At 49.7% G+C, this 17,586-nt stretch overlaps 1 protein-coding gene across 2 annotated transcripts in view; it reads right to left on the reverse strand.

Annotated features, from left to right (window-relative positions):
• DCAF11 (DDB1 and CUL4 associated factor 11) overlaps positions 1 to 17,586 on the reverse strand; it is a 156,533-nt gene that overhangs the window by 122,681 nt on the left and 16,266 nt on the right. For both annotated transcript variants that reach the window (XM_075319090.1, XM_075319082.1), the window contains one exon: positions 3,068 to 3,195. In XM_075319090.1, coding sequence (XP_075175205.1) covers positions 3,068 to 3,195 — 128 coding nt within the window. The remainder of the gene's footprint in view (positions 1 to 3,067; positions 3,196 to 17,586) is intronic.

A 17,586-nucleotide genomic window follows, 5' to 3' on the forward strand; every position in this document is an offset into this window, starting at 1 on the left:
CAAGGGTGGATTTGCAAAATACTAACAAGATAATAAAAATTAGTGTGCACACGATCATTATTAGCAGTGTTTTGGACGCAGCGTGTTTTCGCTGTGTTGAAAATGCTGTCATGTAAAGTACAAGCACAGTGAATGAAATCTATAGAAGTCCCATTTCCACTGTGTTTCTTTTAGACACGCATGGCTTTCCGAGATGCAGCATGTCAATTTATTCTTGTGGCGATGCAAGTGTTCTGAGCAGGACAACACAGCAAAATTATGCCGCGTCAGTGACCCCGATTGTGTGCACGGACAGTACCGTTGACTCGCCCAGGACGCTAGTGTCTGCAGAAGAGAAAACAAGCTGTGTCCAGAAAGCTGGTTATCCGGCTCGTTGGCACATACCCTTAAAATTTAAATGTTTAGGAGCAAAACAGTAACAATACAGTGACCTGACAAGAATCTGCATAAGGCTGCTTTCACACATCCGGTTTTTCCTGTGCGGCACAATCCGGCTCTTTGCAGGAAAAACGCAACCGTTTTTTTTTGCCGCCGGTTGCATTTTTTCCGCATAGACTTTCATTAGTGCCGGATGGAACGTTGCCTGGCACTTTTTTTTGTCCGGCAAAAAAAAAAAAACGCATCGCGCCGCATCCGGCCGATGCGGCGCTTTTTCCAATGCTTGTCTGAGGATGCCAGATGCGGTGCCATGCAGCAAAAACCGCATCCGGCCGCCGCACGCGTTTTTTTGCACTGCGTATGCTCAGTATGTAAAAGCATGTAAAAACTTATGCAATGGATGCGTTTTTTTCGCCGCATAGGTTTTAGAGCCGGATTTACCCGCACTGCTAAAACCGGATGTGTGAAAGCAGCCTAACTAATCATGTGCTAAATACTTTGCAAGTCAAATTTATGTATGAGATAGCCAATGTTTATATTCATTGACACAACATATTATGAATCCATAACAAAATGCAATACTCCAGGGGTTGTATCAATATTATTACATGGTCATGTCGATTTCAGAATAATTCTGCATTGAGATTTACACATGTGGTCAAAATTGTTGGTACCCCTCGTCTAATGAAAGAAAAACCCATAATGGTCACAGAAATAACTTGAATCTGACAAAAGTAATAATAAATTAAAAATCTATGAAAATGACCAAATCAAAGTCAGACATTGATTTTCAACCATGCTTCCACAGATTTTTTTTTAAATAAAACTCATGAAATAGGCCTGGACAGAAATGATGGTACCCCTGAAAATAATGTGACAAATGGGACATGTTAAAGCAAGGTGTGTCCACTAATTAGCATCACAAGTATCTACAATCTTCTAATCAGTCAGTGGATCTGTATATAGGGCTACAGATACTGTGTCATTTGGTGACATGGTGTATACCATACCAAACATGGACCAGAAGAAGAGAAGGAAAGTGTTGTCTCAGGAGATTAGAAAGAAAATGTATAGACAAGTATGTTAAAAGTAAAGGTTATAAGATCATCTACAAGCAGCTTGATGTTCCTGTGACTACAGTTGCACATATTATTCAGAAATGTAACATCCATCTGACTGTAGCCAGCCTCCTTGGACATGGCCGCAGAAAAAAAATTGATGACAAATCAATGATGGATAATAGGAATGGTAAACAAAGAGCCCAGAAAAACATCTAAAGAGATTAAAAGTGAACTTCAAGCTAAAGGTACATCAGTAAGACAAAACAATCATTGATCTCGGGGAGACCAGTGAGAGAAAACACTGCCGGCAGCCAACAACGGCGCTCAACAGTGAAATCCTAGGTGCACTGCCCCCTGGGAAGTATGCAAATAAAAAAAAAAAAGTCTGTGGAGCCTAGGTTAGGAGTCTCGACACAGAAAATAGCCAGATATCCCTCCGGGAATGACCTAGAAAAGGAGTGGTCCTTCCCGGAGGGATCTGGCTATTTTCTATTTGATCCTCTTGAATTGTAAAGCGCTGCGGAATATGTTAGCACTATATAAATAAAGATTATTATTATTTTCTGTGTCGAGACTCCTAACAGAGGCTCCACAGACTTTTTTTGATTTGCAAAGGTACATCAGTGTCAGATTGCACCATCCGTCATTGTTTGAGCCAAAGTGTACTTCATGGGAGATGACGAAGGAGGACACCATTGTTGAAAAATCATAAAAAAGCCAGACTGGAATTTGCCAAACTACATGTTGACAAGCCACAAAGCTTCTGGGAGAATGTCCTATGGACTGATGAGCCAAAAATTGAACATTTTGGCAAGGCTCATCAGCTCTATGGTCACAGACGGAAAAATGAAGCATATCAAGAAAAGAATACTGTCCCTACTGTGAAACATGGAGGAGGCTCTGTTATGTTTTGGGGCTGCTTTGCTGCATCTGGAACAGGGTGTCTTGAATCTGTGCAGGCTACAATGAAATCTCAAGATTATCAAGGGATTCTAGAGAAAAATGTGCTACCCAGTGTCAGAAAGCTTGGTCTCAGTCACAGGTCATGGGCCTTGCCATAGGTTGACCCACAACACAGCTACAAACACCCAAGAATGGCTAAGAGGAAAACATTGGACTATTCTGAAGTGGCCTTCTATGAGCCCTGACCTAAATCCTATTGGGCATCTTTGGAAAGCGCTGAAACATGCCGCCTGGAAAAGGCAATTTTCAAACACGAAAGAACTGGAGCAGAAGTGGCCAAAATATCTGTCGTGAGGTGCAGAAGTCTCATTGACAGTTACAGGAATATTTTGATTGCAGTGATTGCCTCAAAAGGTTGTGCAACAAAATATTAAGTTAAGGAGGGAACCATCATTTCTGTCCAGGTCTGTTTCATGAGTTATTTTTTAAAAATTCAGTGACAGCAGAAAAGCAGCAATGTCTGACTTTCATTTGTTAATTTTCCTAGATTTGTAATTTATTACTTTTGTCAGATTCAAGTTATTTCTGTGACCATTGTGGGCTTTTCTTTCATTAAACGAGGGGTACCAACAATTTTGACCTCGTGTGTATAAGAAACTATTAGTCCGCTTCCACCTTTCATAAGATGTGAAAAAGAAGTTCACAGTTATCTAGGTATTACTTACCAGGAGGATTGTAGCGGTCTCCTAAGCAGCCCTCCCAAGCACTGTCATTTTCATCATCGGAATCTGACAGAGACTGCACCAAGTGCAAGCTGGCGGGCCCCCCTCCCTGCACTAGCCGAACCTGCCCCCTAAAACACAGAGGAGATATAAAGCACCGGTAAGAATACCACATACACTTACTAGAAAATTGGGGGGCGTGAAAATATAGCTGACCAGTAAATGTGAATGTTGAATAATGGGAGAATATTTGAGGTGTGTGATGTTGTTACTTTTGTGATAGTATAATGAAATGATTCTGAAAAGTGTATGTCAGGGCAGGAGTCAACTAAATGGTTAATGTTAATAGTAATTTGACTGATAAAGTAGAAAATATGTTACCTAGACCAGTAGATTGGATTGTACGCATTAGTAACTAAAGCAGTATATAGGATGGAATAGGGTTCTCTGAAGTAAAGGGGGTAGAGAAGTTGTTTAAGTGCCAGGAGCCCTTTTTTTGTTTGAGTTAGCAGTGGGGCCCCCAGGTCATATATGCCTACTGACATTAAACCTCTCTTAAAGGGCATCTGACAGTAAGGTTAGCCTTCTTAAGCTGTCTATGTCTATATGGGCATGTAGGTCACAGAAACTTTGAATAAAATGATACCTTGATATTTGCAAGCCAATGTTTTAGGACAGAGAAATATACTTTTTCTTAATGTTTAAATGAGCTGTTAGGATCTAGGGACCGTACACAAATCTCCCTGACAATCTGCCTCCAGAGCTTATTTTAATAAAAAGAGGGCATTATCAGTGTGAGACATGTAGATCATGAGAGCAAACTGTCAGTCATTACATGTCCAACCCACAGATTAACAATAATTGTGGCTTACTCTGAAAAACAAAAAACAACTATTCAATCACAGATAAGACGACATTATTTTATTCAATTTGCTATGAACTATATGACCATGTAAATAGCTTAGGAGGGTTGATACAAAATTGTGGAGGACTCAGGGGTACTTTGCACGCTGCGACATCGCTAGCCGATGCTGCGATGCCGAGTGCGATAGTCCCCGCCCCCGTCGCACATGCGATATCTTGTGATAGCTGCCGTAGCGAACATTATCGCTACGGCAGCTTCACACGCACTTACCTGCCCTGCGACATCGCTCTGGCCGGCGACCCGCCTCCTTCCTAAGGGGGCGGGGTCGTGCGGCGTCAAAGCGATATCACACGGCAGGCAGCCAATAGAAGCGGAGGGGCGGAGATGAGCGGGACGTAAACATCCCGCCCACCTCCTTCCTGCCGCATAGCCGGTGGAGGCAGGTAAGGAGAAGTTCCTCGCTCCTGCAGCTTCACACACAGCGATGTGTGCTGCCGCAGGAACAACATCGTACCTGTCGCTGCAGCGAAATTATAAAAATGACCGACACTACACAGATCATTTACGACGCTTTTGCGATCGTTTATCGGTGCATCTAGGCTTTACATGTTGCGACGTCGTTACTGGCGCTGGATGTGCGTCACTTTCGATTTGCCCCCTACGACATCGCAGTAGCGATGTCACAACGTGCAAAGTACCCCTTAGATATAGATAACCTATCTGTAGCATAGATGGAGGTCCAGTCCAACATTCAGCACCCTCACCAATCAGCGGTTAGTAGGTCTGGCGATAGCCAGAAGTCCACAATGTTCAGAACCAGGACACCAAAGCTCTGTCCATGGTTTGCCATTTTTGGTGCTGCAGCTCAGCTCCCATTCACTTATTAACATTGGGTTTGCCATTAAATATTAGTACACTGCTCTTAGATAATTTTCTAATAGATATGCAATAATAAACGTGCTCTGCTTCTGTAATAAAGCAGAGTCAGAACGGAATCACCAGTTACAAGAATTCAGAGTACCCATGCATGAGCATCCTTCCTAATTATTGATAATGCCTTACTGATCCATGGGTGGAATGGACATCCTTATGGGCTGAAATATAGTTTTTAGTTAACCCAACCCCCAAAAACCAGTTTGACAATAGTTTGAGTAAAAAGTAAAATACTAAACAGTCAGACATTTAATGAGACAAAACAATCAATGATCTCAGGGAGACCAGCCAGAGAAAGCACTGCTGGCAGCCAGTGAAGGCGCACAACACAGTGAAATCCTAGGTGCATTGCCCCCTGGGAAGTATGCAAATCAAAAAGGTCAGTGGAGCCTCTGTTAGGAGTCTCGACACGGAAAATAGCCAGATATCCCTCCGGGAAGGACCTAGCCAAGGAGTGACGCTTTTTAGGAGACCACCATATTAAGTGGCCCTTTTAGTCAATATCCAGCTCTTGACGAGTTTAAAGATATTACAAGGGAAATACCAAGGCCAGGTATCCATACACAGACAGCTGTTTCGGGTTATTGCCCCTCATCAGTGTGGAGTAGGATTCTGGCTACGTGGAAGCAAGGCCTAGTAGACCAGCAAGACAAAAGACTAAATTACTTACCGGTAATGGGATTTTCCAGAGTCCACGACAGCACCCACGAGAGAAGGATCCGCCCCCTTCAGGACAGGAAACCTACAGATAAAAAGGGGCGGTCCCCCTCCCACATCAGTTGGTTGCAGAGAACGGGAGAGGAACTGCCAATGAATTAGTAAACAAAACAGACAAATCCCTAGGACACCGAAAGGTGAAAAACAAATAAAGAAAGGGCAGGGGTGTAAAGGATGCTGTGGTGGACTCTGGAAAATCCCATTACCGGTAAGTAATTTAGTCTTTTCCTTTCGTCACGACAGCACCCACGAGAGACTTAGAGAGAATACACACTTAGGGTGGGATAACCGTGTGAAGGACCAAGCTCCCAAACGTAAGGTCAGCGGAAGAACAAAGGTCCAGCCGGTAGTGCTTGGAAAAGGTGGAAGGAGAGGACCAGGTCGCAGCCTTACAAATACCGTCGATGGAGACGTCTGCCATGGCCACCCAAGAGGAGGCCACCGCCCTAGGAGAACGATCCTTCACCGAGGAGGTCAGAGGTTCTTGCTTCACCACATATGCGATGGAAACAGCATCCCTCAGCCATCGGGCCAAGGCATGTTGTGCTACTCGAGGACCTCGTCTGGAACCCTAAAAGACAATAAACAAAGTCCTATCCTGCCGCCAAGGGGCCGTCCTAGCGACATAGGTGAGAACAGTGTCCCCCACGTCTACGTTGCGAAAAACGAAGGAAGGGAGAAGGGCAGAAAGAAGGAAGGGAGAATGAGCACCCGACTGCGGTGAAACTGGGACGCCACCTTGGGCAAGAAGCCAGGTCCGTCTTAAGAACAATCCGATCCGGAATATCCCAAGGAAAGGAGGATCTACGGACAGGGCCTGACGGTCGCGAACACGCCTGGCAGTAGCAAGGGCGACTAAGAGGCAGGGTTTCAGGGACAGCAACGTACCGGATGAGGAGGAGAGGGGCTCGAAGGGTGCAAGGGTCAGGGCGTCCAAACTCAGAGCAAGATCCCAGGGAGGTGCGCCGGCTACACGGACCGGCTGCGGCCACAAGCCGTAATGAAGTGCATAACCCACCGTTACCCGCAATATGGGAATTGAACAGGGCGCCCAGGGCAGAAACATGCACCTTGAGGGTACCGACCGAGAGACGCATAACCCTTCCCGACTGGAGAATGCCAGAATAGATGAGATCGGGACCACAGCAGGCGAGGAGTCAGGAAGGGAGGCAAGGAAGAGTATCCACATCTGACCATAATGTCGGGTGTTGACTGGCGTTCTACTTTGCAGCAGGGATGGGATGTTAGCAACGCCCTTTCAAAATGCACGCCGCCAAGTGGAGTCCCTTGACGCGGGGATCAAGGAAAAGACCCTGTGACAGGAGGTCTGGCCGGGACGGAAGGACCCAGGGGTCCGTGACTGACACGTGACTCAGGAGGGAGAACCAGGGACGCCTGGGCCAGAAGGGAGCAATAAGGAATATCTGAGCCTGTTCCTCCCGCTGCCCCGAGAGAGGGATCCGCCCAGCGAGGACAGGAAACCAGTCCGAAAGAAAAGGGCGGCACATCTCCCATTCAGGAGCCATACAGAGGCCAGGAAGCCACAGAGGCCAGGAAGCCACAGAGGCCAGGAAGCCACAGAGGCCAGGAGGTCCAGACACCAGGAGGCACAGAGGCCAGGAGGCACAGAGGCACGAGGCCAGGAAGCACGAGACCCGGAGGCACAGAGGCAGGAGGCACGAGGCCAGGAGGCAACAGAGGCACGCGGCCAGGAATCACGAGGCACGGAGGCAGGAGACACAGAGGCCCGAGGCCAGGAGGCACAGAGGCCCGAGGCCAGGAGGCACAGAGGCCCAAGGCCAGGAGGCACCGAGGCCAGGAGGCACAGAGGCCCAAGGCCAGGAGGCACAGAGGCCCAAGGCCAGGAGGCACAGAGGCTAGGAGGCCCGAGGCCAGGAGGCACAGAGGCCAGGAGGCACAGAGGCCCAAGGCCAGGAGGCACAGAGGCATGAGGCCAGGAGGCACAGAGGCATGAGGCCAGGAGGCACAGAGGTACGAGGCCAGGAGGCACAGAGGTACGAGGCCAGGAAGCACAGAGGCACGAGGCCAGGAAGCACGGGGCACAGAGGCCCGAGGCCAGGAGGCACAGAGGCCGGAGGCCAGGAGGCACAGAGGCCCGGAGGCACAGAGGCCCGGAGGCCAGGAGGCACAGAGGCCCGGAGGCCAGGAGGCACAGAGGCCCGGAGGCACAGAGGCCAGGAGGCACAGAGGCCCGGAGGCACAGAGGCCCGGAGGCACAGAGGCCCGGAGGCCAGGAGGCACAGAGGCCCGGAGGCCAGGAGGCACAGAGGCCCGGAGGCCAGGAGGCACAGAGGCCAGGAGGCACAGAGGCCCAGAGGCACAGAGGCCAGGAGGCACAGAGGACAGGAGGCACAGAGGACAGGAGGCACAGAGGCCAGGAGGACAGGAGGCACAGAGGCCAGGAGGCACAGAGGCCCGAGGCCAGGAGGCACAGAGGCCAGGAGGCACAGAGACCTGAGGCCTGGAGGCACAGAAGCCCGGAGGCACAGAGGCACAAGGTGCAAGGCGTCAGAGGCGCAAGGCGTGAGAGGCACAAAAGGAGCAAAGCACAGAAGCGCAAGGCTTAGAGACGCAGAGGGCAGAGACGTCAGGCCAGAGGCACGAGGTCAGAAGCACAAGACAAGAGGCGCAAGGCGCCAGGGCAGAGGCGCAAGACCAGAAACACAGGCCCAGAGGCCCATGCGGCCAAAAGGCCACCGAGGCCCCGAGGCCAAGAGGCACAGAGGCCAAGAGGCCCAGAGGCCAGGAAGCCACAGAGGCCACAGAGGCCAGGAGGTTCAGAGACCAGGAGGCCCCAAGGCCACAGAGGCCAGGAGGCCCCAAGGCCACAGAGGCCAGGAGGCCCAGAGGCCACAGAGGCCAGGAGGCCCAGAGGCCACAGAGGCCAGGAAGCCACAGAGGCCAGGAAGCCACAGAGGCCAGGAGGCCCAGAGACCAGGAGGCCAGGAGGCACAGAGGCCAGGAGGCACAGAGGCACGAGGCCAGGAAGCACAGAGGCACGAGGCCAGGAAGCACGAGACCCGGAGGCACAGAGGCAGGAGGCACGAGGCCAGGAGGCAACAGAGGCACGCGGCCAGGAATCACGAGGCACGGAGGCAGGAGACACAGAGGCCCGAGGCCAGGAGGCACAGAGGCCCGAGGCCAGTAGGTACCGAGGCCCGAGGCCAGGAGGCACAGAGGCCCAAGGCCAGGAGGCACAGAGGCCAGGAGGCACAGAGGCCAGGAGGCACAGAGGCATGAGGCCAGGAGGCACAAGGCCAGGAAGCATGGGGCACAGAGGCACAGAGGCCAAGAGGCACAGAGGCCAAGAGGCCCAGAGGCCACAGAGGCCAGGAAGCCACAGAGGCCACAGAGGCCAGGAGGTCCAGAGACCAGGAGGCCCCAAGGCCACAGAGGCCAGGAGGCCCCAAGGCCACAGAGGCCAGGAGGCCCAGAGGCCACAGAGGCCAGGAAGCCACAGAGGCCAGGAAGCCACAGAGGCCAGGAGGCCCAGAGACCAGGAGGCCCCGAGGCCACAGAGGCCAGGAGGCACAGAGGCCAGGAGGCACGAGGCCAGGAAGCACAGAGGCACGAGGCCAGGAAGCACGAGACCCGGAGTCACAGAGGCAGGAGGCACGAGGCCAGGAGGCAACAGAGGCACGCGGCCAGGAATCACGAGGCACGGAGGCAGGAGACACAGAGGCCCGAGGCCAGGAGGCACAGAGGCCCGAGGCCAGTAGGTACCGAGGCCCGAGGCCAGGAGGCACAGAGGCCCAAGGCCAGGAGGCACAGAGGCCAGGAGGCACAGAGGCCAGGAGGCACAGAGGCATGAGGCCAGGAGGCACAGAGGCCAGGAAGCATGGGGCACAGAGGCCCGAGGCCAGGAGGCACAGAAGCCGGAGGCCAGGAGGCACAGAGGCCCGGAGGCACAGTGGCCCGGAGGCCAGGAGGCACAGAGGCCCGGAGGCACAGAGGCCAGGAGGCACAGAGGCCAGGAGGCACAGAGGCCAGGAGGCACAGAGGCCCGGAGGCACAGAGGCCAGGAGGCACAGAGGCCAGGAGGCCCGGAGGCCCCGAGCACAGTCCAGGAGGGTACACCAGTGAGGCAGAGAGCCAGGGTGCTCCATGAAATTCAAAGGCCTAAGGCCAGTTTCACACATCCTTCTTTTTGCCGGTTTCGCGGATCCGGCGCGCTCCCGTACAGTGAATACAGTACAATGACAGCGCAACAAGCGCCGGTCACGTGCTGTCATGTGACCGGCGCATGTGACCCGGAAGTTACAGCGCTGTCATTGTACTGTATTCACTGTACGGGAGCACGCCGGATCCGCGAAACAGGCAAAAAGAAGGATATGTGAAATTGGCCTAAGCAGTGAGCCCTGAGACACCCAACGTGCAAAGCCAGAGGTGCAGGTGGAGCTTTGAACAGGAAAGCACAGCAGACTTGCCCACAAGAAACAAACCGTGGTCCCAGGAGAAACCTACCAAGAGAAAGGCTGTCAAGAGTCAGATTAGTCCCACCTGAACCAATTAATCCACCCCGAGATCCAGCTGAGGTGACGGTCCCACATCCCATAGAGCGTGCAAGAACCACAATATGTGCCCCCAGAACAGAAGGAGTAGACCGGTGATATAATAGTGGGAACATACGAGGGCCATGCAACCACAGAGAAATTCGGAAGCTCAAATATGAGACTGCCGACCCAAATAGAATATGAGACAGCAACAACAGCCACGCGGCATAAACTCAGCTCAAAAGTTCCAAGGCCTGAAGCAAACGGTAATGCATGAGGCCCAGGCTTTGCATAAGAGCATGAAGCATGAATCAGTTCAGAGGCCCCGAAAAAAACCCCTGTGCACTCCCCAATGCAGACTCCACCGTGTCGCCTGTCACTAGGAGCAGTGGAGTCACGGCCAGTAATACCACAGTATTTTAGATGGTGCGCTGATGGCTGAGGGACCTCTACCCAGAGAGGTATCGACCCCGGACTGGTGGTCAGGGGGAAGGGCTGGCAGAGACTCCTCTCCGATCCTCCGAGCCGCAGGAGCAGTAGCACTTCCGGGCTACCGCCGTGGAGACCGAGCGCGGATGCGGCAGGCTCTGGACACACCCCCTCCCGTGTGCACACGCCGTGCAGCCGGAAGTCGCAGGCACGCGACACAGGGAGAGTCTCCGGCCCGACCGCGTACAGCAACTCACCGTCACTTGCAGCGTCCGGCTCAGGATGGAGGGGTCCGTGGGCTTCTCCAGGTACCTCCCCGGTCCGTTCCCCCGGAAGTGCTCCTGTGCACTTCCGGGTCACTGCAGCAGAGAGCGCGCGCCGACGCGGCAGGTCCCGGACACACACCCCCGCCGCGCACACATGCTGTGCAACCCGGAAGAAGCAGGCACATGGCACAGGGAGAGCCTCCGGTCCGCGCGCAGCATACTTACCAGCGCTCTTTTGCAGGCATCTTTTCCCTGGAGGCAAAGCCGGACCAAGAGAAAGAGGACGAGGTGCACTGGAGGACGGAGTCCACGAGGGGAGCTCCACCGACCGTGCTTCCGGATCCTGAGCTCCGCCGTTCCCCCGGAGACTGCACGGACTCAACTGGACCCAGGTACTGTAGGTTCCGATCCATGCAGGACAGGAAACCAACTGATGGGGGAGGGGGACCGCCCCTTTTTATCTGTAGGTTTCTTATCCTGAAGGGGGCGGATCCCTCTCTCGTGGGTGCTGTCGTGACGAAAGGAAAACAATCACTTATCTCAGGGAGACCAGCCAGAGAAAATACTGCCGGCAGCCAGTGAAGGCGCTCAACACAGTGAAATCCTAGGTGCATTTCCCCCTGGGAAGTATGCAAACCAAAAAGGTCAGTGGAGCCTCTGCTAGGAGTCTCGATACGTAAAATAGCCATAGATCCCTCCGGGAAGGACCTAGCCAAAGAGTGGCTAGGTCCTTCCCGGAGGAATATCTGGCTATTTTCCGTGTTGAGACTCCAAACAGAAGCTCCACGGACCTTTTTGATTTGCAGACATTTAATGAAACATTTGCACCATGCCAAGCAGGGGTCATAATATAGTTCAGAGGCTTCTCAGGACACTCAAACTCTATGACCTCCTTTACAATGAGAGTTCATTTACATAAACTGAAAGATTGCACGATACAACCACAGATTGGTAAACATTTAAGGCCCAGTCACACACAACGACTTACCAGCGATCCTGAAAACAATGTGACCTGATAGGGATCGCAGGTAAGTCGCTGGGAGGTCGCTGGTGAGATGTCACACAGTGAGATCTTACCAGCGATGCAGGAACAATACAGGTCGCAGTAGCGACCTGTATAACGATCTCAGCAGTCACTGTGACCCTGTCACACAGTGTCAAACACAGCGATGTGTCCTTCCCAGCAGGACATCGCCTTTGAAGAAAATGGCCTGGACCATTCTGCAACGACTAGTGATCTCACAGCAGGGGCCTGATCACTGGTAGGTGTCACACAACAAGATTGCTAACGGGATCGCTACTGCAACACAGAAACCGTGACTCAGCTGCGATCTCGCTAGCGATCTCGTTATGTGTGAAGGTACCTTTATTACTGATAGGCAGTCATTTAACAGCTGGTGTACATACAGATCAAAGTAAACAATGAACATTGAGTGATCTGTAATAAATCGCTCAGTGCACATAGTTCTTATCAAGATCTATAATAATAATAATAATAATAATCTTTATTTCTATAGCGCCAACATATTCCGTAGCGCTTTACAATTCAGGAGGATCATATACAAACAAGTAACAGTTATAGAAATACAATATTTAGAGGGGAAAAAAAATACAACCCTGCTCGTGAGAGCTTACAATCTACAATGAGATGGGGGGAGAGGCAAGGTTCAAGTGCTTCGATCTATGGCAACCTATCAAAATGCATTATGCTAGCTATCTTTCCAACAAGGTATGCTCTTGTCTGTCCCCCTTTCTCGAATCCTATTTCAAATTTTCCTTTTCATTGAGAGATTACCAGCACAGCCTGCACATGAGGCACCCCCCAATCATGTTGGGCACAAAGCTCTTGTGGCCGAAGACATCAAGGATAGTGAAGTGTTTCTTCTCAGTTTCAAAGTAGGCACAACCAACTTCTACTGTTTTATCCTTGTCTCGTTCCTCATAGTTAGCGTGTAAAGCCCATGAGAAGTACCAGGTTTCTCTGTTTTCTTTTGTATTTCTCAAGTGTTCTTTTATCCACCATACCAGTTAGTAAAATACATAATCTGCCCACCAATTGTGATTTTTCACCATCTACGTCTCCAATGAACACTACATTAACGTGCACTTTTTTGGGTGCATCAGGTGGTACAACAGCAGTTTTAGGTTTTGGAACTTTTTCCTCTTCCTCCATCATTTCTTGGACAACTTCACAACTTCTTAGAGGAGGCCCTATTGCCAGAGAAACCATCTCCTGGGTCTGCTGCGCTCAGCTGAGCGCTCTCACATGCCGGGCATGCCGGCGGCCGGTCGCTCAGCTGAACGTTCGGCCACCAAAAGACAAAATAGTTTGTGATTTAAAAAAAAAAAAAAAAGCATGCGCAGTGAAATCCTACGGATTGCACTGCTCAAAAAAACGTTACATGCTGCGTTTCTTCCGCCCGACGCAGCGTCAAAATAACGACGCTGCGTCGTCCAGCGGATGCAACGCTGACACTTGCGTTACAGTGCGTTGTCCATACAAGTCTATGGAGAATAGCGCAGTGCGTTAACGGACTGCGCTATTCTCCATAGTGACGGACTCCGCTGAACGCAAGTGTGAAAGTACCCTTAGTTGCGTCCAACAACAGGATAGGGCAGAGATACCCCCCACACATCTGTATAGTAATAAATAAGATATAAATATTTTGACAAACTCTTATAGGGCATAAACTCATTTTGGCCTCAATGGATTATTTTCTGGAGACTTGAATCTTTGGCCAGACTGGTGCAACAGGGTTTTGGATACATAGATAATGTCTTCTTGGTTTCCAATCAAAGTAAAATCAACTGAAATAAAACAGGTTTGAGCAAGTTCTTGTGCTTTCTCATAACTAGTTGTGCATCTATGCTGATATGTATCAGTAAGTAATATATCTTTGCATTGTTAGGAAACGGGTCCGTCACCCCAAATTTGCACTTCGAAGTAACCACATAGCTTTGTAAGAGATGCAGTAACATTATTATAAAAAAAAAAATAAAAATAATTGTTAAATCCGTTCCTCTATTGCACCAAAAAAACCCTTTATTGTAATATGCAAATTAGGGTACTCAGTGCACCCGTGATGTGGCTAAATGGTTAGGTGCTCCATTCCACCTATTTATAATCATTGTCACTCCTATGATAATTGCCAGTCATGTGATCCTGTCCCTGTGCAGGAAAGAACACAAATCACTCTCTCCTGGCTTCTGACATTGATCCTCACCTCTATTATGGCTTCAGTACCAGAGATCACACAAACTAATCTCTCCTAGCAGCTGACATTGCTACACAGCTATACTTGAGCAAAGTCATCAGTGAGGAGAGAGCGATTTGTATGTTCATTCATGCAATAAGTGATACCGTGTTTTTCCAAAAATAAGACACTGTCTTATATTTTTTTTGCCCCCCCAAAAAAGCACTAGGGCTTATTTTTGGAGGAGGTCTTATTCTTGGAGAAACACGTTTGGGGGTAAGTTTACCCCCAAAAAATGCAGACCCCCGCACACACACACACACACACACACACTTCCCAGGAGACTCATACTCACCAGACCAGGACGTCTGCGTGGTTCCCAGGTCCACCTGTGATCTCCGGTCGGTGCTGCACGCCGTCCTCCCCTGCTGCTAGCTGACACACACAGAAGATCCCAGACACACACAGAAGATCCCAGACACACACAGAAGATCCCAGACACACACAGAAGATCCCAGACACACACAGAAGATCCCAGACACACACAGAAGATCCCAGACACACACAGAAGATCCCAGACACACAGCAGATCTCACACACAGCAGATCTCACACACACACAGCAGATCTCACACACACACAGCAGATCAGATATACACAGCAGATCACACACAGCCGATCGCAGGCACACACAGCCGATCGCAGGCACACACAGCCGATCGCAGGCACACACAGCCGATCGCAGGCACACACAGCAGATCACACACACACACAGCAGATCACACACACATCACATCCAGCACTTACGGCAGCAGGGAATGAGAGCAAGTCACGTATCCGGCCGCAGGTCCTGTTCGTCGCGCTGCACCGCACTGCCTCTCAGGATTCTCCCGGCGAGAAGAGATCGGTGTCACTGGATGAGGTGAGTGTGTATGCGATCCGATGTGTGTGCGATCCGATGTTTGTGTGTGTGTGATTTGATGTTTGTGTGTGTGTGTGATTTGATGTTTGCGTGTGATCCGATGTTTGTGTGTGCGATCTGATTATGTGTGCGATCTGACTGTGTGTGCGATGCGATCCGATGTTTGTGTGTGCGATCCGATGTTTGTGTGTGAGATCTGGTGTGTGTGTGTGTGTGTGTGTGAGATCTGATTGTGTGTGTGAGCTGATGTGTGCTGGGGTGTGATCACTGCAGGTCCTGCCGCTCAGTGTCGGGTGAGTGTAATTGCCGGGTGCCGCTGTCTATAATGAAGTGTCCTGCAGTATCTGTAACTTTTTTTAGCTGCATGGACACTTCATTATTGATCCGGGACTAGGGTTTATTTTCGGGGGAGGGCTTATATTTAAGCCTTTCTCCGAAAATGCTGAAAATCCCTGCTAGGGCTTATTTTTGGGGGAGGTCTTATTTTTGGAAAAACACGGTAGTAGAGACAAGAAATGTCTGAAGCGTGGAGAGAGTGATTTGAGCACATGGACAGCGATCAAATAACTGAGGTTGATTTTCAGACAGCGTTGGCTCTGGAGAGGATGGCACTGTCAGTCAACACAGAAGGTATAACACTATTCTAAATGAGTGGAGTGGCACACAAAGACATTTAGTCATGCCTAGGGTGCTTTGAGCATCTTCATTTGCTTATTATAATCAAAGTTGTTTTTTGGGGGGCAATGAAGCGACACATTAAAAACAAAGATTTTCACTATCACTTTGTCTCCTACAAGGCATGTGGTTAGTTTGAAGTGTAAACTTGGGGTGACAAACGCCCTTAAATCAATAGATGATGACAAATTGCAGTAGTTTGACACTATGGCATCATTCCACACAGTATGTGAAGAATCACATATTTATACACATAAGCACTCAGGAACAGTGCAGAAACTTAGAGATTTAGGGTTACTTTGCACACTACGACATCGCAAGCCGATGTTGCGATGCCGAGCGCGATAGTCCCCGCCCCCGTCGCAGCTGCGATATCTTGTGATAGCTGCCGTAGCGAACATTATCGCTACGACAGCTTCAAATGCACTCACCTGACATCGCTCTGGCTGGCGAACCGCCTCCTTCCTAAGGGGGCGGGTCGTGCGGCGTCACAGCTACGTCACACGGCAGGTGGCCAATAGAAGCGGAGGGGCGGAGATGAGCGGGACGTAAACATCCTGCCCACCTCCTTCCTTCTGCATAGCCGGTGGAGACAGGTAAGGTGATGTTCCTCGCTCCTACGGCTTCACACACAGCGATGTGTGCTGCCGCAGGAAAGAGAAACAACATCATACCGTCGCTGATGAGAAATTATGGAAATGTTGGACTCTACAACGATCATACGATAACGAACCTTTTGCGCTCGTTAGTCGTATGTAAAATGATTCACATACTGCGATGTCGACAGCGACGCCGGATGTGCGTCACTTTCGATTTGACCCCACCGACATCGCAGCTGCGATGTCGTAGTGTGCAAAGTACCCCTTAAAGCCAATGTGTGTAACTACAGTAGATGTTTAGGATGCAGTCACACCCAGGCCAAAAAAGATTCAATTGGCCCATATGGGAAGTCCCATATTATTAAAGACATATGATAGTTGGGGGCCCTTCTGGAGATTTTCCATGGAGGCTCATGAGTTTCTAGTTACACTACTGCGTAAAGCAGAACTTCAATATGAGGAGGGGAGAAACAGTTGTAGTAGTAAATATTGGGGCACTTCTGAGTATGGAGTTGACTGTGATCGAGCATTTATTTAGCCTATACTATATAAAGTAACTTGTCAAAAAATGCGGGTGCTATAAGGCAATATTATTCAGGATCTGAATTTAGTCTTATGTAAAAGTATTGATTGAATACTGTATGACAGTATTATTTCAGTATTGTACGACTGTTACATGGATAATTTTGCCACGGTTATTTGGGTATTCCATAGCAGCATTATGCCCTTTATGGGTTTTTTTAAGGATTGTAATTTTAAGGCAAAGTTTCATTGATGGTTTTTATAGGAAATATTATACTAATATATTAAATGAAAAAATGTTAGCATTATATTAGATTATGATATATTTGTATATAATAGTCGAATTAAAGCAGCACATTGACAAAATGCGGGGAATCAATTCTCCGAGCCTAGGACAGCACAAGCTTATACAGCAGTTTAGGCAGCAAGGAGAATGACAATATGGCACAATAAATTATATGCCTCTTCAGGGAAAATATATACAAAGGTACAGAAACTAGAAAGCTTGTAAGGCAAGTGCTATATGTGAGAGAGTAGCATGGGCAGATATGAGCGGGTGACAGAATAGACTTTAAGGCAGGAGGAAGGCCATAGAGAATGACTTGTTTCTTTGCCATTACTGTATAACCTTTGTTCTTGAAGTTATCTAAGCATTATCTATAAAATGTCCTCTATAACATAATCTAAAACATAATATCTGGCTGTCGTCTTATGTCACGTCTCGCTAAGCAACATCGCTAGCAACATCGCTGCTGAGTCACGTTTTTTGTAACGCAACAGCAATGTTGCTAGCGATGTCGCTGTGTGTGACATCCAGCAACAACCTGGCCCCTGCTGTGAGGTCGCCGGTTGTTGCTGAATGTCCTGGACCATTATTTGGTTTTTGC

This window comes from Anomaloglossus baeobatrachus, chromosome 1 (assembly GCF_048569485.1).
Source record: "Anomaloglossus baeobatrachus isolate aAnoBae1 chromosome 1, aAnoBae1.hap1, whole genome shotgun sequence".
Lineage (NCBI taxonomy): Eukaryota > Metazoa > Chordata > Amphibia > Anura > Aromobatidae > Anomaloglossus > Anomaloglossus baeobatrachus.